This window comes from Pongo pygmaeus, chromosome 13 (genome assembly GCF_028885625.2).
Source record: "Pongo pygmaeus isolate AG05252 chromosome 13, NHGRI_mPonPyg2-v2.0_pri, whole genome shotgun sequence".
NCBI lineage: Eukaryota > Metazoa > Chordata > Mammalia > Primates > Hominidae > Pongo > Pongo pygmaeus.
The window spans coordinates 95,757,108-95,784,970 of NC_072386.2; the positions used below are offsets into that span (position 1 = coordinate 95,757,108).

General features: G+C 37.4%; 1 protein-coding gene across 3 annotated transcripts in view; it reads left to right on the forward strand.

Annotated features, from left to right (window-relative positions):
- SLC44A1 (solute carrier family 44 member 1) overlaps positions 1 to 27,863 on the forward strand; it is a 199,439-nt gene that overhangs the window by 114,983 nt on the left and 56,593 nt on the right. For 2 of the 3 annotated variants that reach the window (XM_054501834.2, XM_054501835.2), the window contains exons 8-15: positions 1,916 to 2,055; positions 3,533 to 3,719; positions 5,289 to 5,454; positions 6,221 to 6,377; positions 7,083 to 7,166; positions 15,036 to 15,173; positions 23,509 to 23,745; positions 25,794 to 25,874. In XM_054501834.2, coding sequence (XP_054357809.1) covers positions 1,916 to 2,055; positions 3,533 to 3,719; positions 5,289 to 5,454; positions 6,221 to 6,377; positions 7,083 to 7,166; positions 15,036 to 15,173; positions 23,509 to 23,745; positions 25,794 to 25,874 — 1,190 coding nt within the window. Of the gene's footprint in view, positions 1 to 1,915; positions 2,056 to 3,532; positions 3,720 to 5,288; positions 5,455 to 6,220; positions 6,378 to 7,082; positions 7,167 to 15,035; positions 15,174 to 23,508; positions 23,746 to 25,793; positions 26,085 to 27,863 lie in introns of those variants that run through there. The other variant, XM_054501833.2, reaches the window with a different exon arrangement.

The following is a 27,863-nucleotide window of genomic DNA, read 5'->3' on the forward strand; positions in this document are numbered from 1 at the left end:
AGTCTTCCTGAATGTAAAGGAAAATTACCAAAAAAGTAAGCTGGTAAGTTAGATGATAGCAGAAGAATAAACAATGACCTTAGGAGAAAAAAACCAATGGAACAGAAACAATAATCAAATGCAGAAATAAAAAATTTCAGAATTGAAAGATTCCCCCAAAAGATCATAGGCAAATTTAATTAAGATTCAGAATTAGACAAAACTTTAAAACTCTAGATATTAATAGTGTTGTGATGATTAAATTAGATCACATCTATAAAGGACTTATCACAGTTCCTAACACAAATTTAAATTTTAATAATAAATACTGTCTACCACGGCTATTGTGAACAGCTTCCTCCTTGACATCATTATTTCAATTTCATCCTATTTTTTTAACTTCAGCTTTTCTCCTATAATTCATTTCTGTATGTAGGTAACATATTTTCTTCCATTTTCTGAATATATTAAGCATTTTTACAAACAATTTTCTTGTACCTGCAAGACTTCAAAATGGAAACATTCTCCTTGCTCTAAAATGTTTTTCACCAGTTTCTGGTAGTTTTGATATGTTTCCTCCTCTTCAACAGATGGAAAATTTGTACTTGGTATTTGCCAACAAATAGGTAATGGAATTTGCCTTTGTCCTCATTAACTCTTGAGTGCAGATGTTGATATACATAGACTTTACTTCAGTTTTTTATTTCCCAGACATTTATCATATCAGCCACACACACACATATCTCTACTCTGAATCATCCATTTTTTCACTGTGACCTACAAGGCCTTACAGTGTGGTCTGGTCCACAGCTACCTCTCTACCCACATCTCTACCACTTTCCGCATTGTTCATTGCAGTAGCCACAATGGTCTTCTTTCTCTCATACTAGGCATGGTTCTACCTCATTCTCTTTGAACTTTGCCGGGGACACTCTTTCCTTAGATAGTGTCATAGATTGCTCTCTGTCTTTGATTCCGTTGCTCAGATATCATCTTACTAATACCAGTGAGGCCTTGCTTACCCATCTTATATAAAATTGCAAAGCTTTCCCTACCCAAACACTCTATATCCTTCTTACCAGGAGATCGTTTTTTCTTTAGGCTTAATATACTGTATTTTTCCTTGTTTTCTTATTTTTTTGTTTCCCTATTATTATATAAGTTCCATGAGCAGCAAGAGTAAGGACTTGGCTTTGTTTACTGTTCCATCTCCAGCTAGAACAATAGGTGCTGTAGCATTCAAAATGTTTGCTGAATGGGTTGAATGTAGGTATATAAGTCAACTCTCATATGTGGAGGTAGGTTTGTCTCCCTCTTCAGTCTTGTTCTTTGAATCTCTCAACTGGTGTTGGAGATTTAAAAATGCTCGTCCCTAGCACCCACCACTATCAGAGATTTCCTCTTTGTTCCTCCCTTTGGTGGGAACTGTTCTTTTGATTTGCATTTATTCATTGTACAAATACTTAATCAACTGCATTACTGTGTCAGTGCAAGTCACAGAGGTATCTGTGATGAGTACAACAGAGAAGATCCTTGCCCTCTTTAAGCTTCATTGATGTTTTCTGTGATGCTTATTTCCTTCCTCCAGCCTCCTCAGCTTAAATGCTGAGGCTCTTTCTTTGTGATCAATTCCTGTCAGGGGTGTATGTTTCTACTGGCTCGCTCTTAGCTTCATAGTCAATAATAAATACATTTGAAGGAAGCTTATTTGATACACTGAAGGATTTATAAGTGCTTAATGTGGAGGATGATAATAGAGCAATGGACACTTTCTTTATGCTGGCAAAAAGTTATAGCTATGTACTTCCCAGCCAAATGGATTGTCACTGCATTAGTCCCATGATGATCTGTAGGAAGGGTCAAGAAACTTGAGAATTTATGTTACACATTTTCTTATGCTAATTATTGCATTAACAATTGGGTCTTTTGTCTCCAGGAGGCACAGGTGTACTATGGTGGCTGTATGCAAAGCAAAGAAGGTCTCCCAAAGAAACTGTTACTCCTGAGCAGCTTCAGATAGCTGAAGACAATCTTCGGGCCCTCCTCATTTATGCCATTTCAGCTACAGTGTTCACAGTGAGTTTAGGCTTTGGCGTGTCTTTCGGTTTTGTGTTTTTGTTTGCAGGAGATCATTAATGGAGCAGAAACTCAAATCTAGCTTTTGCATTCCTAACCCTGATCTCCAGTAGATAATATCTCTGTGCCATAGTGCGTGAAACACTAAAAAGTCTCTTGAAGGCTTCCCTCATGGATGAGTGCTATTTGATGAAACATTTTTTCTACCCTGTCTGCTTTTTGAGAGAAGATTTTCACCTAGAATATTTACATTACCATTTGCTTACAAGAACATATTTCTTATTGTTATAAGATAATTACTTTTTAAAAATGGTTCCCTTTACTGTAGAAAAGTATGTTAAAAAATATATCATTCCATTTACTTGTTCGCTAATTATCTTCCCATTTGTCTTTCAAACTTTTCATTTAACAATATGGCGTTATTTCAAAAATATAGGTGTGGTCAGGTACAGTGGCTTATGCCTATAATGCAAGCACTTTGGGAGACTGAAGTAGGAGGATCACTTGAGTCCACAAGTTCTAGACCAACCTGGGCAAGATAGTGAGACCCTGTCTTCACAAAAAATTAAAATCAGCTGAGCCTGGTGGTGTGCACCTGTGGTCCCAGCTACTCGGGAGGCAGAGGTGGGAGGGTCACTTGAGCCATGATTGTGTCACTGCATTACAGCCTGGGCAACTGAGACCTTGTCTCCAAAATATATATATGTGTTTGTGTGTGTGTGTGTGTGCGTGTGTGTGTGTGTGTGTGTGTGTGTGTGAGATTTGCTGCTTAGGTATTAAGCAATAAAATTACTAATTAATATGTGGTTAAATAATTTATATGTATACCTTTGGTTCATCATCGTCTTCTCTCTGAAAAAAGAAAAAAAATCAGTCTACTTCTAAGAGCAATCCCAAGCTTTTTATTGAGCATCAGAAACAAAAAATAAAGCCATCGTAAAACCATTGGTGCCAAAAGATATTTGTTAGTTATTGTTATACAGATATTACAACAAAATATGAATGAAATCTCATTTCAGGTACAATTTGCTGCTGAAGATGGGACGTGGGGGTGGGAGGAGTCAAAGGGTGAATCTGACACAGATCCCACTTTTAAGGAGCTGTTGGTCTAATAAGGAAGATACAAATAAAAACCTCGTTTTTGTGGTATATCTGTTTAAATAAATTAAGAGTCTCATCTTGACTGACAGTATGTTTTGATTCATAATGAGTGGCAAAGGGAACAGGAAAAAAATTCTAGAATGTATTAATAAGTTGAGAAATCCTTTTATGTTTTGCTTTAAAGGACACTTGGTAACCATAATATAAAATTGACAATGAATATTGCAAGAGAGATACTTACTGATAAAATATTATTGAAATTCAAAGAATGCTACCTCCAGGTTTGGGGCTGAAGGGTTATGTTAAAAATTTCTACTATTTTCGGTTTCTGTTTTCACTACTTATAATAATAACTGAAACCATTCTCTCCATACAGGTGATCTTATTCCTGATAATGTTGGTTATGCGCAAACGTGTTGCTCTTACCATCGCCTTGTTCCACGTAGCTGGCAAGGTCTTCATTCACTTGCCACTGCTAGTCTTCCAACCCTTCTGGACTTTCTTTGCTCTTGTCTTGTTTTGGGTGTACTGGATCATGACACTTCTTTTTCTTGGCACTACCGGTAAGAAGATAGGCTTCTTTTTCTTAGTGACAAACGTGATTTGCATTCCAGTATTTTAGAACATCAGAGAGGTAATTCTTCACACGTTTGTTGATGAAGGTCCAATAGCCATCAGAACTTGTAGTGGTTATGGCTTCTCAACAACCTACTTCATATTCATCTTTTTTTTTTGAGACGGAGTCTTGCTCTGTCACCCAGGCTGGAGTGCAGTGGCACTCTCTTGGCTCACTGCAACCTCCACCTCCTGGGTTCAAGCGATTCTTCTGCCTCAGCCTCCTGAGTAGCTGGGACTACAGGCACATGCCACCATGCCTGGCTAATTTTTGTATTTTTAGTAGAGACGGGGTTTCACCATATTGGCCAGGCTGGTCTGGAACTCCTGACCTCATGATCCGCCTGCCTTGGCCTCCCAAAGTGTTGGGATTATAGGCGTGAGCCACTGCACCTGGCCCTTTTTTTTTTTTTTTTTTTTTTTTTTTTTTTTTTTTTTTTTGAGACAGAGTGTCTCTCTGTCACCCAAGCTGGAGTGCAGTGGTGTGATCTCAGCTCACTGCAACCTCAGCCTCCCAGGTTTAAGCAATTGTCCTGCCTCAGCCTCCCGAGCAGCTGGCACTACAGGTATGCACCACCATGCCTGGCTAATTTTTGTATCTTTAGTAGAGACAGGGTTTCTCCATGTTGCCCAGGCTGCTGTCGAACTCCTGGCCTCATGTGATCCATCCACCTCGGCCTCCCAAAGTGCTGGGATTACAGGCGTGAGCCAGCGTGCCCAGCCCATATTCATGATTTTTTAGAACATCCTAGCAATGTAAGTCTAGATCAGGGAAGGCCTGAAATTGCATTCTAATTTTGAAATGATCATGAATTTGAAGTAAGTTCCAGTACTGACTCAGACATTTAGATTCATTCTAAGATGAACCAGTGAATGCAATGTCACTCAGGAGTTACCTCAAATCCCAGGTATAGCCAAGGATCTACTTACTTCCTTGGGATTTCTAGTTTGGAAATGATCTGACCCTAGCTAGAGCTCCAAGTGATGATATAGTTCATAGTTAGACACTCAGACTTTCTTACAGCCATACTGAATATCAAAGGTTAAGCTTAAATGGAACTAATTGTAAAGAGTATCATAAGGATAGTAAACTTTTATGTAACTAAGTAACTTATCTGTCCATTCAGCAGACACACTTAGCAACTGAATATAATAATAATTTCTGTACTTTGCTAAGAAATCTATAATGATTGGATAAATAATAGGTCTTGAAAAAAACTGAAGTGTTTGAAAATTCATGCTTAAACTAAATAATTGATAATATAAGAAGAATTTTATTAAATAGAACAACTTTTAAAAGCTTTATATGATGCTTTTGAGGACATCAAAATGCATAATAGTACAATTCTTAATTTCACAACTTTTCAAGTGATAGTTATTTTTGTCCCTTTATGAAATACCATACGGATCAGAAGGTTTGTGGCTTGGGGTAGGGCCCTATTGCCTTCTATTTAACTGCCGTATTTCTGGATTTGTACTTCATGTGCTTCTTCTTTCCTTCCTTGATATTTTCCTAGGCAGTCCTGTTCAGAATGAGCAAGGCTTTGTGGAGTTCAAAATTTCTGGGCCTCTGCAGTACATGTGGTGGTACCATGTGGTGGGCCTGATTTGGATCAGTGAATTTATTCTAGCATGTCAGCAGATGACAGTGGCAGGAGCTGTGGTAACATACTATTTTACTAGGTAAGAATTTGTTGTTATTAGAAAACTCAAGTTCATCTAAGGGATGGTGTCCTCAGGCTGGAGGGGAAGGGAATCATACTGGGGCTGGCAGGAGTTTCATTTCTTTAACAAAATAATTAGAAATGAATACGACAGAGTGTTATATATAGTTGATAATTCTGGGAGGTGGTCAAATGAGAGATTGTTGTTTTATTCTTTATACTTTTCTGCAGTTGTCTAATAAAATTTATTGTGATGTCACAAATTGTATTTAGCAGAAGAATAAATCTTATAGTGCTGCCATATGTACTTTTACTTTATATAAAAGTCCATCAAAGGACAAGTCTTTTTAGTTTGTTTAGACCGGAACAAGTGTGAGTTCCCTTTGCTAACTTTAGAGCCAAATATGAAAGCTTTAGGCCTCATAATTTTCTATTATAATTAGATGCCAAGTCTAAATTGAACATCTTTTTAAATTCTGTTTTCTGATTATATAATTAACCCCATAAGTATTCACTAATAAAAACTTTCAGAGCACAGTTTTAACTTGAAGTATTAGAGCATCAGAACCCCATGAAAGTACCATAGAGCAATGACATTAATTTTATATAGCATGTCTGTAGCATTTGTAATAGTTATATATCACTTGGCCATTTTGTCATAAAGCTAAAATAAGAATGATGAGCTGATTTTTTTTTTTTCACTGCATTGGACTCTAAACCATACCTGTGTTTCCATCCTGATCTAGGCTTTGTTTTAATTGTCTTTTTGGTCATTTTTTAAATAGGGATAAAAGGAATTTGCCATTTACACCTATTTTGGCATCAGTAAATCGCCTTATTCGTTACCACCTAGGTACGGTGGCAAAAGGATCTTTCATTATCACATTAGTCAAAATTCCGCGAATGATCCTCATGTATATTCACAGTCAGCTCAAAGGAAAGGTAAGGGGAAAATGCATTTCTGTACTTTCTATGGGCACATTCCAGACCTCAGTTCTGCATGTAGTAAAGCACCCAATAATGTTAAATACAAACTTGTGTTTTCTTCAAAGTCTTTACAAGGCAAAATCCAGCCCTTCTCCCTTGTCTCCCACTCATGCACTCCATATGCTCTGGCAAAATTCATCCAATCACTAATAATTAAAAGTATCCTGTGATGCTCTTCCTCTCTGTTGACTCACATACCTTCCTCCTTAGAACTTCTTCCCTATCCTTGACTGTGGGAATAACATGCATTTCAACATAGTTTAGCTCAAATTCTACCCCTTTGTAGAAACCTTTCCTGATTCCTCCCATCTCCCAAACAATGCTGCCTCTTTGTTCTCCACTCTCATAACACTTAGTATTTATACTATATTCTGATTCTAACCTTTTTTGTGTTTAGTATTTTTTTTCTCCTACTAGATTGTAAGTTCCTTGCAGGTGTTATAAACTTCACTGTATATGCAATAGAGACTAAATAAATATTTAATTGAACTTATTAAAAATAATTCAGTCATGTTTTAAGGAGGAAGTGGACAAGTATAGAAGCTTTGAAGCATAAATTGTGATTTTTAAATTTTTATTTATTTTTTGAATGTTTGAAGTCTTCTATGTGACAGTTTGATTCTTTGGTTTTTTGATTATTTCCATTTTTCCCCCATCCAGGAAAATGCTTGTGCACGATGTGTGCTGAAATCTTGCATTTGTTGCCTTTGGTGTCTTGAAAAGTGCCTAAATTATTTAAATCAGGTAAAATATTTTAAAAATAAATCTAATATTTACTTTCAAAGATAGGTTCATTGTTTCTTCTCCCAAGATAAACTTAATTGAAAGATGTTATGTTTTTATTGTGGTATTGTACATTGTACCTTGATAAAGTGTGTCTATTTCAATCATATTCTTATTTTTTAAATTAATGTATGTGCTTACCAAGGCTCATTATTATTTTAATTTTTTCCAACTTTTAGGTTTAGGGAGTACATGTACAGATTTGTTACATATGTTGTTATTTTTATTTTAATAAATAGATAAAACATCACTAGGGTTCATCTTTCAGGAAAAACATTTATCTCTTATCCCTTAATTCACATACCTTCATTTTTTAAGTTTTTCCTAAGAATCTGACTACTGTGGCTATGATTACCCTTTCATTTTTAAAAATGTTGTTTGAAAACTTCAGTGTAAAGCTCTTGTGACACTTTATCCCTCTTTGCAACTAGCTACTATCATTCGAACTAGTGTGCTCTCTATGCTGATACTTTTTTTTTTTTTTTTTTTGACCCAACTGCTAAACACTATGATATTGGCCTGGGAAATATTATCAAAGGAAGTACTACTTATAAGGTTGAATGGAAGAATTGATATTTATAGGATAAAAGGGCCTAGGGGAATGGATTAGTCCTCTATCTTTCTATATCTGAGGATCTAGGAGTCTCTGTGGGGCACTCCTTCCTTCTTTTATTTTTTTAAGTTACTTTTCCATTCCCTAAAAATCAATTCTAATGCATTAATGCCCTCACCTAATAGGCCAGAGATAAAATTGACTTTCTCACCATTTACTGCTAAGTGATTGAAGAGTAGCATTGCACTTTCCATTCACTCCAAGATAGTCACAGGTTGATAGTTCTATGCCCATGGTATTGAGCATGCCTGGACTTTGTTTTATTGGGTTCTATGGTTAATATGAGAAAGTAGGTATGATGTTTCATTAGCAAAATACATTCTTATAGGTCATAATATTCCCTATGGATGTACAAGTGTTTGGAAGCTCATTCTTAAAATAATTAGTAAGGCCATAACAACCTGAAAAATTGTGTTCTTTAAAATTGGTTTGAGGCTAAGTCATCTTTATCAGAAAGTTGATGGATACACTAAAGATGATCATAATTGCATTTTTATACCCATCACTAAATAGCTTATCCTCATAGAGATGCGCTAAGCCCAGATCTCTAGTCTCAATCCTACTGCCGTACCCCCAGGCACCTTTTGCTTTTGCAGTTTTCCAAATGTGCCTGGAATGACTTCCAACACCTGACTAGTTCCTACTGAATCTTAATGATTCTGCCTGAGCATCACCTCCAAGAAGCCATCCCTCTTCACCCCAGCCCCTCTGCTGAGCTTCTAACACTAGGTCATACCTTAGTATTCAAATACTAACAACACTATATCGAAGTTATTTGTTAACTTTACCTTTAAACTTCTAGCTCCTTTAAAGTAAAGATCTTCTTTTTCTTGGTCTCCTCAGAAGGTAACACAGTGCCCAATATACAATAGGTGGTCTTTAAGTGTTTTCTGAATGAACTGTTAATTATATTAGTGAATATTTAGACTCAAAAAGACTAACAGGGTGATACAAAACTATAAAAATCTTGAAAAGGAGATGTGCAGTTATACTGAAGGAAGAAAACAAATCATATGATATCAAGATAGTCGATAAAAGGTTAAAAAATCAAAGGTTTTCAGCGTATCGCAATCTAAACATTAGTCAGTGATTTAGTACCAACAACCCTGAGATGTTGGTCTTTTTTTTTTTTACAGGTTTTGTCCATTTTGGATCAGCATTTTGTAGGCATGATGTTTGAAGTTTTAAGTGGAACATTAAAATAGTAGTAAATCAAACATGTGAGGAAAGGCTTAGGGAGAGTTATTCGGAACTCATACTTTGTAGTTCTGTTTGGGAATACAAAGTGCTACAATGTGGGGACTGATTACCTGCAGTGCTTCATGTCTCCTGGGCTCATAGGAAATGCCACATTTGAAATGTGGTCAACACAGCTCTGTAAGGCGAACATTATTTTCTCATCTGTTTCATAGATGAGAAAATTGAGACTGGCATCTTGTGGCAAATCACGAGACCTAAAGGTGGAAGAAGTTTTCAAATCATTTTGCTTCGCTCTTTCCAGTATATCACCCTGCTGCCATTATATCACACTCATATACATATAAATATATACACATTTCTGAGTGGCATAAACAAACAAAAATATGGTTTATTATAGAAAATATGCAGACATCTCAAATTTTAATGATTCATTCTGTAAACTAAGACAATGATGTTTTTAAAGAAAATCTATTGAGGTCAGGCACGGTGGCTCACGCCTGTAATCCCAACACTTTTGGAGGCCGAGGCAGGTGGATCATTTGAGGTCAGGAGTTCGAGACCATCCTGGCCAACATGGTGAAACCCCATCTCTACTAAAAATACAAAAATTAGCCAGGTGTGCTGGCTCGTGCCTGTAGTCCCAGCTACTCTGGAGGCTGAGGCAGGAGAGTCACTTGAACCTGGGAGGCGGAGGTTGTAGTGAGCCGAGATTGAGCCATTGCATTCCAGCCTGGGCAACAGAGCGAGACTCTGTCAAGAAAAAAGAAAGAAAGAAGGCCTGTTGAAATTAAGATTTGCAACACACTTGTAATTTTTATGACCTTGAAAAAGTCTAAGAATTTAGAACAAAATTAGATAAAGCCTACAGTATGGGTTTGACTTTGTGCCCTGTCTTAATCTGTTCAGGCTTCTATAACGAAATACCATACACTAGGTGGCTTCTAAACAACAGGAATTTATTTTTCATAGTTATGTAGTTGATGAGAACTATTCCCATAGTTCTAGAGGCTGGGAAATCCAAGATCAAGGCACCAGCAAATTCAGTGGTTTGTGTGGGCCTGTTTCCTGGTTGAGAGATGGTGCTTTCTTGCTGTGACTTCACATGGTGGAAGAGACAAAACAGCTCGTTGGGGTATTTTTTTAAATAAGGGCACTAATCCATTCATGAGAGTAGAGCCCTCATGACCTAATCACCTCCCGAAGACCCTACCTACTAATACCATTACCTTGCTGACTATGTTTCAACATACGAACTTTGAGAAGACACAAATTTTCAGACCAGAGCATTCCCCTTCTCCCCTTTGCCTCAAATAAGAAAGGAATAATTGTAATTACCCTTTCATTTATTTAATTTATACGAATCTACACAGAACTGCACATACCCTATATTCCCTTAGCATTGCTGTCTAGCTTGCCCCTATTAAGTGAGTCATTATGTAAATATTTTAAACTTTAAGAGAATTTCTGGGTCCTTCACTAGAGAAAGGAAAGAAGATATGAAAATGAAGAAGTTGTATTCTGGGACAGATGGCCACACAGGCCTGTTCCATGCATGGTGACCCTCTGCCCTAACATATTTTCTTTCACATGATCAGTACTTTTTAACTATATCCCGTCACACAAAAGTACAACCAGGGATTGCGTAGGCTAACAGGCATGCTTTAAAAAGATTCCTGGATGGTGGTCATCCTTCACCTTGCTCCTGGGGGTTGAATATTCTCAAGCTTGTGTCCTGCCCAAGCAAATGTTGAGCGTGGGCTAAATGTTAATCAGTGATGTCTGTCTGTGGGCAATTTAACTCCAGATAAGGAAGGCTGTCTGAGAAGGTGGGTGGACTCTAAAAATCTCAACCAAGAAGTCTGAAGAAAGCTCAGAGAATAGTTATCAGGGAAAGCCACAAAGGACTCCGAAATTCCTAAGAACTTAAGCAAGAATTTTTTTAGACTAGGAAGTATAGAAAAGGAGGGAATTTTCATTGGCCTGCTATGATCTGCAGCACATTTTTCTTCCTGAAGAGGTCATCTTGACCTTTGTGTGTCCAGTTCATCTTCGTACCTTGGGAGTGAGTGAAAGAGCTTGCAAAATATCCACCTACTTTTTTTCAGTTGGGTTGAATACAAAGGAATTGCATAGATCCATAGAAATATTGCTTTTTAAAAGGCTAAATTTCTGGACATTCGACCCTCACAGAAATTTCTCAGAGGGGTGGAGAAAAGAAATTATTGCTGCTTCTTTATCTACAAACAAATAGACTTCTGCCCTAAAAGCAGATGGGATGGGGCAGGGTGGGGTGATAAGAAATAAGCAAAAGAGGAATAATAATAATTCTCAATGAAATGAAGCTTCTAAAAACTAATGAGGGAAACAAAAAAGCTTTTATAATTTAGTTTGGAGGTGTTGGGCATTCTCCTCATATAAGCTGGTCTGATGATAACAGAGGAGAGAGAATGGAGACGTGTGGGTCCTTTCTTGCTTCCGTCTCAAGGAAATTCATGGTGAACTGGAAAGGGCAGAACACTGTAGTTAAGAGTGAGTTGTTCCCATTGAGGATGGGAGTGAACATAAGCTAGTACCTAGTTGATTTAAATGGGCTGTCCCATTTCCTTGATTCTAGACATTATGAAGCTATTTAGCATCAGGATGCATCTCATAATCAATATGTATATTTAATATGGTAGGATATTTTCTCCTGAAAACTTGTTATGAATAACTGGCTCATTAGTCTCTTGATTATATCTTAGAATGTGGGAAATAAGGTATTTCTCTTCAAAGGAGTTATATCCCAGATCACTGAAGACCTTTGTCAATTAAATTGTTGAACTGAAGAATTACAGTGAAAGATGCTGAAAGACTGGAAGTTGTGGAGGAAGTTACTAAAACTTGAAATGAGCAAATGTGGTTTGTATTTCCAGTAAGAGGGTGGGTTCCACATACAGTAGATGAGTGAGTAGATGAGGTTGATATTAATCCTTGGCAGTACTCTAGAACAGGAGGTCAGCAAGCTTTCTCTGTGAGGGACCAGAGAGTAAATATTTTTGGCTTTGTGGGCCATACAGGATCTTTCACGACTGCACAGTTCCATCACTGTAGCATGAAAGCAGCCATAGACAATATGTAAACAATAAGCACAGCTGTGTGCCAGTAAAACTTTATTTACAAAAGTAATTGGCAGGCCGGGTGTGGTGGCTCACGCCTGTAATCCCAGCACTTTGGGAGGCCAAGGAGGGCGGATCACAAGGCCAGGAGGTTGAGACCATCCTGGCTAACACAGTGAAACCCCGTCTCTACTAAAAATACAAAAAATTAGCCGGGCGTTGTGGCGGGTGCCTGTAGTCCCAGCTACTCGGGAGGCTGAGGCAGGAGAATGGCGTGAACCCAGGAGGCAGAGCTTGCAGTGAGCTGAGATTGTGCCTCTGCACTTCAGCCTGGGCGACAGAGTGAGACTAAATTTTTAAAAAAAAAGAAAAAAAAAAGTAATTGGCAGGCCAGATATGGCCTGCAGGTGGTAGGTTGACCACCCCTGCTATAGAATAAATTGTTAACTGGGTGTTTTTGTGAGTACTTAGGGAACTGGTGTGAACTGGGAACCAATCTGTGTTGTTTCAGAATAGAACTGGCTGGGGCAGTTCTTCTTCATCGTTTTTCAGCAAGGTTAATGTTACACAAGATCAAAAGTATAGGTTATTTTTACTTCATTGAGGCACTTGGCAGAGTATTTCAAAAGAAGCTTTTGTAGAAGATGGAAAAAAACACTTGGACCACTGCAGTTAGATAGTTAACTCTGTGGTGCCTGCTATCTTTTATCTGATAAGAAGCACTGACAGATGACAATATAAGGGAGCAAGAAGCAGGTGGATGCTAACAGAAACACTTAGTATGATTTCTTTAAGATGTTCTGTATTTTAGTTTTTGAGATAAAAAGACTTACAAACATAATATAGTAATAATATTCTAATGATAATAAACTTCCCCAATTTGTATGATGGAATTCTATATACCAAAATCATACTGTATTTCTGTTCTGTTTTTCTTTTTTTGGAGATGGAGTCTCACTCTGTGGCCCAGGATGGAGGGCAGTGGCGCGATCTCGGCTCACTGCAACCTCCACCTCCCTGGTTCAAGCAACTCTCCTGCCTCAGCCTCCAAGTAGCTGGGATTACAGGCGCATGCCAGCACGCCCAGCTAATTTTTTTGTATTTTTAGTAGAGACGGGGTTTCATCATGTTGGCCAGACTGGTCTTGAACTCCTGACCTCAGGCAGTCCACCCGCCTCAACCTCCCAAAGTGCTGGGATTACAAGCGTGAGCCACCACGCCCATCTTTATACTGTGTTTCTTAAAAGAGCACCATAATTTATTTCCTATTGCCCCATTACTGAAAAAAGCTTAAGAACCACAGATAGTGACCTGCTCAGTACAATACTCTCTTTGGCTCTGAAATGTTCTGCATTTTTAATCAGTGAATTTAATCATATAATGGCAAGTTAAATTTTTGGTAATTCAAACCTCATCTTCATTACAGACTCCTAATATCTAACAAGCTTATAATTAGAATATTCGTAAATTGTAGACTATCTCTCCTGGGCTCAATGGTTAAAGCTTTATAGACAACACAGTATAAAGTAAGCCCTTTATCTCCAACAGTTTCCCAGCAATCCCACCATTTGGGACCTAGAGACAATTTAAGTCAGCACTAAACCCAAATTCCTCAGGACCAAAAGTTTTAGTCACAAAGTTCATATACTTTTCCTTCCTAAGACTCAAACATATTTGATGTTATAATACTTTTTCACATTTCCCAGAAAACATCAATGCTGTTCTAGATGTAACATAAAAAAGAATGGAAAAAAAAATCAGTCTATGACTAGTAGGTCAAAGAGCACATGGGGCAGCAGAAGCAGGTATAATTGAATGAAAGCGTATCAGCTAGAACTCAGTATTTTAAGGAACAGAAAGCTCAGCTCAATCTGACCTGAACAAGGGAAAGGGAGGGGAATGTGGAGCAGGGAAGAGCTGGGATTCTTAGCAATTTATTAGCTTCTATAACTGAAAAGTTCAGAAATCTGGCAAGTTCCCAATGTCCCAACTGTCACCAAGTTGAAGTACCTGGTTCTCCCTGCTCTGACTTCATGGTGTTGGCCTTACCCTCAGTTTTACACTGTGGCCTTCAGCAGCTCTTCTCATTATGTTAGTGAAACAGCTATAGCCATTCAAACCCTCACACCTTCAAGAGAACCTATGGAAGAGAAAGAAAGCCTTTTTTTCCCAGAAGCCCCAGGGAACATCACTTTTGCTTTCATTGGCTCTGATTGGTTTATTCACCAATTCTGAACCAATCATTGTGACCAGTAGGTATAGTATGCTAATTGGCTTGTCAGTCAAGACCCATCCCCAGAGCTGGAGGTAGTGACAGTCTCACTGGGACTAAGACAGGGAATGGGGTAAGACTGTTTTCTCAAAAAAGATTTAAGGTTCTGCTCCCAGGAAGAGGAGGGGTATAAAATGCCAGCCATCAAAGCGCTGTGTACTACAAGAGCTGTGAGAAGTGAGAGGATAGAAGAAAGCCACCAAGGAGGAGATAGTGGATAGTCCAGATAAAACACCACAGCAATCTGATGCTCACACCTACCTCTTCAGCTTTTAAGGCATCACCTAAATGATTACAGTGCACTGCTGATGTTCACAGTCACAACCCTGAGACATCTAGGAAAGATTAAATTATGTTTGATTTACTAAGACAGGGAAGAAGTTAATGGGTGTTAGAAAGGTTTGTGTATGTTTTAATAAATGACAATGTTTTTAAAGGACCAAAACTAAGCCGAATGGAAAGTTATTTTTACCATATGAGGCTTTAAATCTTATATTTCCTTGTACTCAGTCTCGATCTGTACCTCATTAAAGGGTGCCATGTGTTTGACTGAAATATTTTTAAAAGCTATGTTTTAGCTATGCTCAGTTTATATCTTTACAAAGCAAGTTTCAATTGTTGATGAAAATGTTGTTTTTGCTTTTGTCCAGAATGCATACACAGCCACAGCTATCAACAGCACCAACTTCTGCACCTCAGCAAAGGATGCCTTTGTTATTCTGGTGGAGAATGCTTTGCGAGTGGCTACCATCAACACAGTAGGAGATTTTATGTTATTCCTCGGCAAGGTAAGACCAAGTATTTTTTCTGCAACATACAGTAAAATTTTGCATATATTTATTTGCTTTTATTTAAAAAATATCCAGGCCACCAAAAAACTAAAAGTAATATATAGCAAGTACTTAGAAAGCCCTTACTGTGTGTCCAGCATTGTGATAAGTACTTGACATATATTGTGCTCATTTAATCCTCACAATAAATTTTTAAGGTAAGTTCCATTATTATCCTCATTTTACAGAGAGGGAAACTGAGGCATGGAGAGGCTAAGTCATATGCCTATGTTTCTCTTTCTGTGTTGTTTTTTTTTGTTGTCATTTGTTTGTTTTTTGAAATGGAGTTTCACTCTTGTTGCCCAGGCTGGAATACAATGGTGCTATCTCAGCTCACTGCAACCTCCGCCTCCTGGGTTCAAGCAATTCTCCTGCTTCAGCCTCCCGAGTAGCTGGGATTACAGGTGTGCCACCATGCCCGGCTAATTTTTGTATTATTAGTAGAGACAGGGTTTCCCCATGTCGGCCAGGCTGGTCTCTAACTCCTGAGCTCAGGTGATCTACCCGCCTTGGCCTCCCAAAGTGCCGGGATTACAGGCGTGAGCCACTGCACCCGGCCCTCTTTACGTGTTTTGAACTGTAAAGAATTGGGAAATAGTCTTCCTCCTGGTTAGTGGTACTGCAACTGGAGCCTGACTGCCTGGATTTCAGTTCTGACTCTATCACTGATAGTTGTGTGACCTGGGCAGGTTAGATAAGGGAATCACTCTGTGCCTCAGTTTGCTCATCTGTAAAATTGGAATATAATAGTGCCAAACTCCTAGGGTCATGAGATTAATGCATTGTTAATACATGTAGGGTATCTAGGAGAGTGCTTGACACATTTTAAGTTCTCAGTGAATGTTAGTTGTCATCATTATTATTATAGTATTATGTATAGGCCCCTTTAAAATAGAGCTATTAGAGAACGAGACTTATACTTTCCTTAGAAGTGTCGAACAAGAGGTAGTTTATTCTATACTATTAAAATACTGCAAAATATTCAATAACATAATTAGATTTCATTGTATCTGAGTATTAAACCATAAAATACTCAACATTTTTTAAATTGAGGAAAGAAAAAGGCTTATACTACCACCACAACTAAATAACTTATTTCTATATAATTCTTCCCATTTTTTTTTTATCGGCTTGTATTTCTACAGTATAACAATCATAGCATACGTACCTGTTTGTCCCGCCCATTTCTCTTTACATTACATCATATACATTTTCCATCTTGTTTTGATAATCTTTACAATTATTCATTATTACCATGGTAAATATCCACCAAATACTATTTGTAAACACTCTCTTACTATTGAACCCTTAGGTTGCTCTAGCCAACTGTATTTTTTAAGTGTTTTTGTAAAGAAAATATGTTTGGCATGGAGAAGTATATATAGCATTGTGTGTGATGAAGTGGGTCGGTTCTCTACAGCTGATTCAGAATTCACCGTCTTTATTTTTATTTTTGTTTATGTATTTATAATTTATCCCTACAGCTAAGAAAGATATGAAGCAACTTAGAATAAAAGTATATATATGTATACACATACACACACTACACACACTGCTTTTTTTTTTTCCAGATAGAGTTTCACTCTTATTGCCCAGGCTGGAGTGCAATGGCACAATTTCAGCTCACCACAACCTCTGCGTCCTGGGTTCAAGCGATTCTCCTGCCTTAGCCTCCCGAGTAGCTGGGACTACAGGCATGCACCACCATGCCCATCTAATTTTTGTATTTTTAGTAGAGACAATGTTTCTCCATGTTGGTCAGGCTGGTCTCAAACTCCCGACCTCAGGTGATCTGCCCATCTCGGCCTCCCAAAGTGCTGGGATTACAGGCATGAACCACTGCCCACAGTGTTTTTCACAAAGGGAAATAAGAAGCCATTTAGAAGAATAAGGGAGATACTAAGTGGCAATATTTGATGACGATGATTTTAGTAAACTCTGATTAAGATACTTTGGGTACCAGGCACTGAGTGAAGGGCTTTTGTTAAGTGTTACATTTGGTCCTCCCCTGTAAGGTGAGCTACTAGTATTATCTTTGGTTTTCTCTACTCTAAAATAAAGTTTAGAGAAAAATTAAATTGGCCAAATTTAGAGAACTAGAATGTGGCCGTTCAAACTCAGGTCTGTCTGACTTCTAAGTTATTAATCACTGTGTGCTATAATTGCCTCAGCTGACATTAAATTTGTCCTTGGGCCTTTTAAAAATTTTTTTAAAAAGCCTTTTGACTCAGTAATTCTGAGTCAATGATAAGCCACTCCTGGTAATAGTAACTGCAAACAAATACAGCATTATTTATATAGTGACCAATTGTAAACAATCTGATGCCTAACAATAGAGAAATGGTTGGGAATAATAGTCAATAGACTGTTATTCACCTACTAAGCCATGTTTTTTATTAAGAGTTTACAATATGAAGAAATGCATATAATGTAATAAATGAAAAAGCTGAGTAAAACTACTAGGCTTTAGTAGTGTTTAAAAATGTTTATAAGAAAAAGAATGGAAATGAATATCTCAAGATGTTAACAATGATTGCTTTTGGGTATTGAAAATATAGATAATTCCAAACCCCTACCCCACTTTATTGTAGTAAGATAATGGTCTCTATATTGAGTGTGCATTATTTTTTTAATGAAAAATAAAAAGATGAGTTGGGCTCTGTGGCTCATGCCTATAATCCCAGCACTTTGGGAGGCCGAGGCCGGCAGATCACCTCAGGTCAGGAGTTCAAGACCAGCCTGGCCAACGATGTGGTAAAACCTCATCTCTACTAAAAAATACAAAAAAAAAAAATTAGCCGGGCGTGGTGGCGAGCGGCTGTAGTCCCAGCTACTTGGGAGGCTGAAGCAGAGAATCGCTTGAACCCAGGAGGCAGGGTTTGCAGTGAGCCGAGATTGCACCACTACACTCCAGCCTAGGCGACAGAGCAAGACTCTGTCTAAAAAAAAAAAAAAGAGAGAAAAATATAAAGATGATAAAACACAATGTTCTAAAATTGGCTTTTTTTAGCAGCCTAGTGACCTGTTAAAACTTTTTATCATATCTTTTTATTCGTATCTTTATAGACTACCTACTAGTAATGTGGTAAGGACTATTATAGGTCCTGGTTATATACTGATCAATACATAGAATTTAAAATCTAGTAGAGGGCCGGGCACGGTGGCTCACGCCAATAATCCCAACACTTTGGGAGGCTAAGGTGACCTCAACACTTGAGGTCAGGAGTTCGAGACCAGCCTGGCCAACATGGGGAAACCCTGTCTCCACTAAAAATACAAAAATTAGCCAGACGTATAGTGGTACATGCCTGTAATCCCAGCTACTCGGAAGCTGAGGCACAAGAATTGGTTGAATCTGGGAGGTGGAGGTTGCAGTGAGCTGAGATAGCGCCACTGCACTGCAGCCCGGATGACAAAGCGAGACTCTGTCTCAAAAACAAAAACAAAAGAAACCTAGTAGAGAAGGTAGTTTTGTATCCCTCTTTTCACTTGGTGTTACATTATGAGCATTTCTTGTTCTCTTAAAACTTTTCTAACTATGGTTATACAACTGTTGTGTCATTTATTTAATCAATCCTCAGGTTTTCTGTTTTTTACAGTTGAGCTGGGCTCAATTTTTTACTTACCTGAAGTTTGTATTTGTGTATAAATCTTGCCCCCATCAATCTTTATTTCCTGAGGCCAGAATCCTAGAATTAGAATTAATTAGGATTCTTGATGTGCATTGCCAGATTGCTTTCCAGAAAGATATATCTTTAATAATGTAATATTTATAATATCTCAAGTGACTTTAAAAACCATAAAAGATAAATACATTTTTTTAATTGAGAAATTCAGAAAAGAGAAAAATAAGAGGAAGAGAAATCTTCTGGGTTTCTAACGTTTTAATATAAATGTTCTTTAGTTTTTCTTTCCTAAAAATATAGTTCTGATCATAGAATACAGTAAATCTGTTGAAAAGAGTTTTTCATTACAATTCAATGGCTGCTAGCATGCAGAATTTGTTTCTAATCAGGTAGTTCAACTAATAGATCATAATAAACATTATAAAACATGATGCCAGAAATGAATTGTTCATATACATAGCAACTTGAATGAATCTTGAGGGAATTATGCTGAGCGAAAAAATCTAATCCCAGAAGATTAATTCCTTTTATATAGTAGAAATGACAACAAGGCTGGGCTCTGTGGCTCATGCCTGTAATCCCAACACTTTGGGAGGCCAAGGAGGGTGGATCGCTTGAGCCCAGGAGTCCAAGACCAGCTTGAACAACATGGCAAAACCCCATCTCTACAAAAAAATACAAAAATTTTCCTGGCATGATGGGGTGCGCCTGTATTCCCAGCTACTCGGGAGGCTGAGGTGGGAGGATCGCTTCAGCCCAGAGGCAGAGGCTGCAGTGAGCTGTGATCACACTGCTGCATTCCAGTCTGGGTGACAGAGCCAGACTCTTTCTCAAAAAGAAAAAAAGTAAAATGACAAGAGTATGGAAATGGAGAATGGATCTGTGGTTAGAGATCGGGTTGAGGAGGAGGGGAAATAGCTATAAAATAACAAAGTGAAGGGTTCCAGTGATGATGGATATATTCTGCATCTTCACAGTATCAATGTCAATATCATGGTTGTGACATCAATATGCTATAGTTTTACAAGATGTTATCATTGAAGGAAATTGGGGAAAGGGTACATGGAACCAACCATTCTACTATTTCTTACAACTGCATGTGAATTCACAATTACCTCGAAATTTAAAATTCAATTTTAAAACTCTGAATTTAAAAATTAAAAAAAGACATCATTATGGGTTCCATTTCTATGGTACTCTAATAGTTTTTATGGAGTGTGAATTAGATTTGTAAGGGACCTTAGCTCTTCCAGTTTAGTGACTTGTAACGTATGGTCACTGGCCAATAGGGTCCTAAAGGTAAGAATAGAGGTTTATAATCCAATTTAAATATTTTTAAGTATTGATATTTGTCCTAATTAAGCCATCCCAAAACCCCTCAATCTCAAATTTCTTTGCTTCTGTATGAAATTATTTTACCTCCATTTGGTAATATCTTTTCTCACACTAATTATATCTTCTAGTTGACAATTTATTTGACTTGGGTTAATAAAAATTGAGAATATGAACTATTACTTATAAATGCTATTTTATTGGTAAATAATATCTTTCAAAATGTAGGTTCTCTAGAGAAAGAGCATCATAAGTGTTGCACTTATTATGGCAAAAAAAGAAAGGAAGGGAGAGAGGGAGAAACATTGCCAGGCATTGCATTAAATACTTTTAGAATGCTTATTTTAACAATCGTGGGATGTATGTATTATTATGTCTCTTTTAAAGATGGAAAAACAGGCTCAGAATGGTTAAATGAACTTGCTTAGAGTTACAAAACTAAGTACTAATTCTGTAATTCAAATCTACATCTTTCTGACTCCAAAACTAGTATCCTTTGCTTCCTGCTTCCCACATCCTACCTAAAGCATGAATCTCTTCTACTGCATTCCAATAATTTATCCTCTAAAACAGGAATGTCTATTTTTTTTTCTTTTTTTGAGACGTAATCTTGTTTTGTGCCCAGGCTGGTCGTGAAGTCGGGCTCAAGCAATCCTCCTGCCTCAGCCTCCCAAATATCTGGGACTGTAGGTGTGAGCCACCATCCCCAGCTAGGGATCTCTTAACTTCTAATGTCATGCGCCCTATTAAGAAAAAAGTTTGATCACAGTTGTTCAATATATTTACATTTATTTATCAACTATATATATATATATATATATATATATATATAGCTGTTACTAATATATGCCTTATAAAGCATACTAAAGAAGACATTTTAAATGTATGAGAAATATAATAGAAGTCCCAGGTGATCTTGTTAAATACTCCCTAGGATGTGGGTACTCCACCATGGAGATCACTGATATAGACCAGTACTTCTTGAGACATAGGCTTTATCAGCACCTGGCATACTTTTTAAATGCAAACTACTGAGCTTTATCATGGATCCAACCAACCAGACTCTGGGATTAGGGCCCAGGAATCTGCATTCTTAGCCTTTCTACAGTTTGAGAACCATTAATGTATCTGTTTGAATAAGTGCATAACACTCTTTCATTATATTTGGGAGTAACTACTACATTTTTTTGGCTAAACATCACTAATTGTTGAAGTCACCTCCTGCATGAGAATATCTAACCTTCCATCTCACCAGCTTTTTGTCTCAACATCTAGTGTGTTTGAGCCATACCTTTTTTCTGTAACTAACTTTACCATTTCAAAGGGGTTTAACTTTTAATGGCATGGTGAGAGCGTGAAGAACCTCAGCCCTCCAGTAGGGTGAATGTGCAAGATTTGGAGAGTATAGGAAGTAACTCACTCTAAAACTGAAACCAGGAGAGTGGAAGAAAATGGAAGTAATGACCAGGCATGGTGGCTCACGCCTGTAATCCCAGCACTTTGGGAGGCCCTGGCGGGTGGATCACCTGAGGTCAGGAGATCGAGACCAGCCTGGCCAACATGGTGAAACCCTATCTCTACTAAAAAATACAAAAAAAAAAATTAGCCAGGTGTGGCGACGAGCGCCTGTAGTCCCAGCTACTTGGGAGGCTGAGGCGAAGAATTGCTTGAACCCAGGAGGTGGAGGTTGCAGTGAGCCAAGATCATGCCACTGCACTCCAGCCTGGGCAACAGAGCAAGACTCTGTCTCAAAAAAAAAAAAAGAAGAAAAAGAAAAGAAAATAGAAGTAATTAACCATCTGTGGAAATAACCCCAGAAAATGAGAAAGAAAATAAAATGGAAGTAATTAACCATCTATGGAAATAACCCCAGAAAATAAGTCACTATAAGAGAAGATTCATAAGTGTGTTGCTACAAAAATAGTGAGGAGTCTTCCAAAGCTTGGGCAGACCCAGATTTGCTCCCTAGAAGCATCTGAGAGAGGGATCAATTTATAGTTTAACCAATGTATCATCTAATGCATTTTAACTCCGAGTTAAGATAATGGTGAATGAGAAATGCCTTGATGTTGATAAATATTGGAGAAAATGCCAAAGAAGAATTCTCATTCTGCCTATTCTTAATGCTAGACAAGAAGAGGCTGCCATGATTCTAGGGGTCTCTTTTTTCCCTTTACTTAAAGCCTTATACAAGACAAAATAAAGGTCTGGGAAAGAGTGTGTCTAGAATTCAGTAGAATCCATTACTGCTGTGGATCAATATCCAAATATTTCTGAGTTTTTATCTGGAAAGAGCACTGGAGTTGACATCATAAGACCATTATTTGAGTAAGATCTATTCTTTTTTTCTACTCTTATGACCTTGACCTTGGGTCTACTCTTTTTTTTCTACTCAGGTCGGCTGGCATCTGTAAGTGTTGTTTCCTAGTCTATAAAATGGGATGCTAATATTAGCCATAAACCATTCATAGGGTTATTGAAAAGCTGGAATAAAATGTATTTTAAAAACCACAAAAAATTTAAAATGCTGCATGTGAAATGGTGCAGCATCAGAGTGGGTGGTTCTTGACAATAACTAAATTGGCTATTTCTTTTATTCTTTTAGCATGAATGTTTTTGGCAACCTCTTTCTTCACAGAGAGTCCAAATATACACTTCATGGCAAATTATATTAAATTTACAACATATTCTATGTGAAATAAAATATGAAACACAGAAAAAGTTCTAAGACTATAGATGTTTGTTGCAGCATTATTTATATCTGAAAACAATATAAATTTCCAACAGTAAGAGAATGGTTAAATGTATTTTAAATCACTCATAAAATGAAATTGTGTAGCTGAGTAAATATGAAGCATTCATAATGATACTTCTATATATATTAATGAAAAGCTTATAGTGATTTGTTTATATAATACTATTTCATATATGTGAAAATGCTTAGAAAAAAATACATACCATTACACTGAAATATCACTTTTTTTCTGAGTGCTAAGAGTGTGTAAATTTTTTCTAAAATATGCATATACTTATCTTAAAAATTGTCACAGATTCTAAATAGGTTAAGTTTTAGGGTGCAGCATAGCATTTGGAAAACTTAATTATCTTTAAACCAGAATCATTTAAAGTATGATTTTAAAATTTATATTATATGATACGCATGTATAACTCTGGGTGTATATGAGAATATGTGGATTATATTTCCTCATTTGAGATGGAATGGCCTCATGCAACCATCATTTATAAATAGTAGAATTTTAAGTCTGCAAATGGTGAAAAAAGAGTGGCTTTCTTCAGTAGGATATTAAATGTGATCTTTGTTCTCTCTGCTTCAGGTGCTGATAGTCTGCAGCACAGGTTTAGCTGGGATTATGCTGCTCAACTACCAGCAGGACTACACAGTATGGGTGCTGCCTCTGATCATCGTCTGCCTCTTTGCTTTCCTAGTCGCTCATTGCTTCCTGTCTATTTATGAAATGGTAGTGGATGTATTATTCTTGTGTTTTGCCATTGATACAAAATACAATGATGGGAGCCCTGGCAGAGAATTCTATATGGATAAAGTGCTGATGGTAAGTACTTCAAATTCCCTTTCCTATTTTAGGGATAAAAATACCAATAAAAATGTTTTGTAAAACATTCTCTATATTTAATTCACACTATATGCAGCTGCGTAATTTAGAATTAACCCCTTAGCACTGACTCATGAATGAGGTTAATCTTGGGTAAGTCAGGGAGGAAGGCTTCTTGGCATGGACAAGATCATTTCAGATCCACCTAGCTAGAGCAGTACTCGTTAATAGTCCTAAGTTCACCCTGTTCCTGCTGCCCCTCTCTCTGCAGTTAGATAGATTTGAATTGACTTTTTAAACTAGCTTCTAGCCTTTTCCTGAAATGGGGCTTAAAGACAAAATATCCTGTTTCCCAGGTCCTAGTGCCTACCTGTCTTTCTCTATCCACCACTGCCCCAAACATTACTGCTGTCAACCCTGGTTAAAACTCATCATCTTAAATATGGTAGGCCAAATTGAAAGCATTTTGTGATGAATACCGATAACAGACCCATGACTGATAGAATGTATAGTTATTTATTAGTCAAGATCTGAACCTTTACACAGATATTATATGCAGATTTTTCATATTAGAACCTCAATTAAATTTCTTTAAAAATTTGAAAACCTTATTAAATGGTTTAAGTACCGTTATAATCAGTGTTAAATGTTACCAAAGTAAAGATGCTTTCTAAATAATAGTAGTTTGCTATTAAGCTGTGAAATATTTCTATCTCAAAATGGGTAACATTGAATGCTAAGCATTATACATTGAAATAACAAGTCATTTTCCAGGAGCATATTTTATCCAGTTAAATCTAAAATAAGTGTATTAATAAATAAGCTAGATTTTTTTTTTTTTTTTTTCGAGACGGAGTCTTGCTTTGTCACCCAGACTGCAGTGCAGTGGCATGGTCTTGGCTCTGCAACCTCCACCTCCCAGGTTCAAGCAGTTCTCCCTCAGCCTCCCAAGTAGCTGGGATTACATGCGTGCACCACCACTCCTGGCTAATTTTTGTATTTTTAGTAGAGACGGGGTTTTACCATGTTGGCCAGGCTGGTCTTGAACTCTTGTCCTTAGGTGATCTGCCTGCCTCAGCCTTCCAAAATGCTAGGATTACAGGTGTGAGCCACCATGCCCAGCCTAGATTTTTTTTTTCAATAGCAAGAATTCCAAATGATTTAGCTGACCTATTTGGCATTGATTTTCTCTTTTTCTGGCAACATCAGCTAAATTGCGGACATTTTCTTAATGTCTAATTCTAACTGGTTATTTTCTTAGTGGAATTTGATCATGATTATTGCATCTCTTTTGGATTAAAGCATTTAGAAGAGTGTTACTGTTTTTTAAGTCACTGATCAAAAGCAGAGTAAAAAATAACTGTTTTCCACCCTTCAGTTTTCTCTGTAGGAATGGTGAGGATATTTAATGAAGAAGTGCTCTGTAAACGTTGACAGAATAGAAATGTTCCCTTTGGGCACATTCCCATTTCGACTACTACTAACCATAGGTTCTGGTTGATACACCCTGTCTTCCTGCTTTATGAAGTAATGTCATGGTCAGATTGACACTTCTTAAAAAGAGTAGTTCGTTTATGGTTTGGTTAAGAAAAAAAGCATTATGTGCTTAGCAATATCAATGTGTTCTTTTACCTTCTATGGCTATTTAAAAGTGGAGGCTTATGGAGTAACGTGTTCTTGTTGTTTCATTTAACCTAGATATAGAAAAAAACAACAACAAATAAAATGATATTCTGAGTATGAGAAAATAGCCTCTTAAAAATGTTAGGTATTTTCTCTTCCAGATAGAACTAACGTTATCTCTTGGAGCCTTAGTAAGATTGTCACAATGAATGGATGGAAAGAAGATTTTTTTAATCAGCGGATTGCAGAGTCCATTCCTACAAATTTAGCAGCTCTCATGTGTGATACTAAACATTATTTATTGCTGTGTTTTTAGGCCATCCATTTACTAAGATCGAGTCAAAAATGTAAATTTCTTTAGAATTCATCTACTAACAAATCTGAAAGGACCCAAGAATTTATTCAATATGGTCCATATTTTGCAGGAGTTTGTGGAAAACAGTAGGAAAGCAATGAAAGAAGCTGGTAAGGGAGGCGTTGCTGATGCCAGAGAGCTAAAGCCGATGGTAGGTGGAGATGAGGAGGTGGCTGCCCTCCAAGAATTTCACTTTCACTTCCTCTCTCTCTCTGTCTTCACTGACTGCACTTCTTCAGGAGAAGCTTTTGTTATCTGTATCACGCAGGACGTGCTGCTCTTTCTGTTTGTGTGCTTACCCATCACTTGGATGGCAGAATTCTTGTCACAACTGAGACCACCTTCTGTAAAAGTAAGCTGAAAGGAACAGCATCCTCGTCAGTGCTCAGTGGGGGCGGGTGGGGAATGATAGTTTTTTCCCTAAGGTAAAACTGCCGTTGCTCTTGTTTCCTTTTTAACTGTCAGTGTTTGGCTTTCATCAGACTGAACATTTTGGTGTACAGTTGAACTGACGGTTTGATTTTTATCATTTTGGAAGGTGATCATAGCAATTCCTTTCAACTTGCTAAAATGCATACTCCCCCTTTTAAAAATATGGTTCTGTTTACATTGCTGTCCTTTTCCCTTGGCTGACTTTTTCTTCTGTTGCCTAGGTTGTACTTTCTTTGTTTCTTAAGCTATTTTTCAGTAGCAAACAAGGCTGTTTTCATCAATACCCACGTTCCCACTCAGACAATCTAGTCTTCTCCCAGTTTAATTGTGAGATAGATAAATTATTTCTGGTAATTGATATTATATATGTATATATACACAAATATATCTCTCTACTCCACTTTTATTTGAAAAAAGCAGCTTAATGAGCGTAAGAGAATCTTGAGCTGCTTTTCACATGGATATTGTCACTATAACGTAGCAACAGATGCCTCTATCATATATTGGTCTAATTACTTCCTAATTTAAACACGTATTTTTTTTATTTTCAAATATTATATAATTGTCTGCATCCTTAAATAATTTTAAACAATGTGTCCCCTGACTGCATATAATGTTCAAAAGTGTGAGGTAAGGACTTTCCTTTCTGTCTTCTTTACACTTTAATAAATGATTTGATTTATAGCAAGTTTGTCCAACTTGCTGCCTGTGGGCCGCATATGGCTTAGGAAGGCTTTCAACGCAAATTCGTAAACTTTATTAGAACATGAGATTTTTTGCCTTTTTTTTTAAAGCCCATCAGCTAAGCCCATCAGCTATCCTTAATGTATTTTATATGCGGCCCAAGTCAATTCTTCTTCCAGGGTGGCCTGGGGAAGCCAAAAGATTGGATACCCCTGATTTGTAGGTTTTCAACTTTAAAATATATGGTATAAAATAAGTTCATTAAAGTAGGCTGGGCATGGTGGCTCATGTCTGTAATCCTAGCACTTCGGGAGGCCGAGGCAGGTGGATTGCCTGAGCTCAGTAGTTTGAGACCAGCCTCGGCAAAACAGTGAAACCCTGTCTCTACTAAAATACCAAAAAAAAAAAAAAAAAAAAAATCAGCTGGGCGTGGCGGCGTGTGCCTGTAATCCCAGTTACTTGGGAGGCTGAGGCAGGAGAATTGCTTGAACCTGGGAGGCGGAGGTTGCAGTGAGCCAAGATCGCGCCATTGCATTCCAGCCTGGGCGACAGAGCGAGACTCCATCTCAAAATATATATATATATATATATATATATTTTCCCCCTTTTCTGTCTTTTCAGTGATTGAAGCTTTCATTACATCACTCAGTAATAAGCATTTAAAGAAAGGGAGAAATATTTCGAGGTTGAAGACTAGGTAATTTGGCCATGAGTTGGCACAGATTTCTATAGTATTCTTTAATGAATGGTAGATGAATTGTAGTAGATCAGAATGCAAGTATACTTTCCTTACCTAAACTCCTAATTTATAGGTAATAATCCTGGGAGAATTGCCCAGGTTATGTGGCATTCTACCAGATGCCAAATGTTTTAGAAAGAGTTCTTTCCTATTAGTATTTTCAGTTTTGAAATAGTGTCCCTTACTTCAAACAATGCATTAAAATCTTCATTTAATTTTTGCTTTCATTTTATGTTGTTCATCAGTTCATTGCTTGCAGATTAATGGCAAAAACCCTCTGCTGCA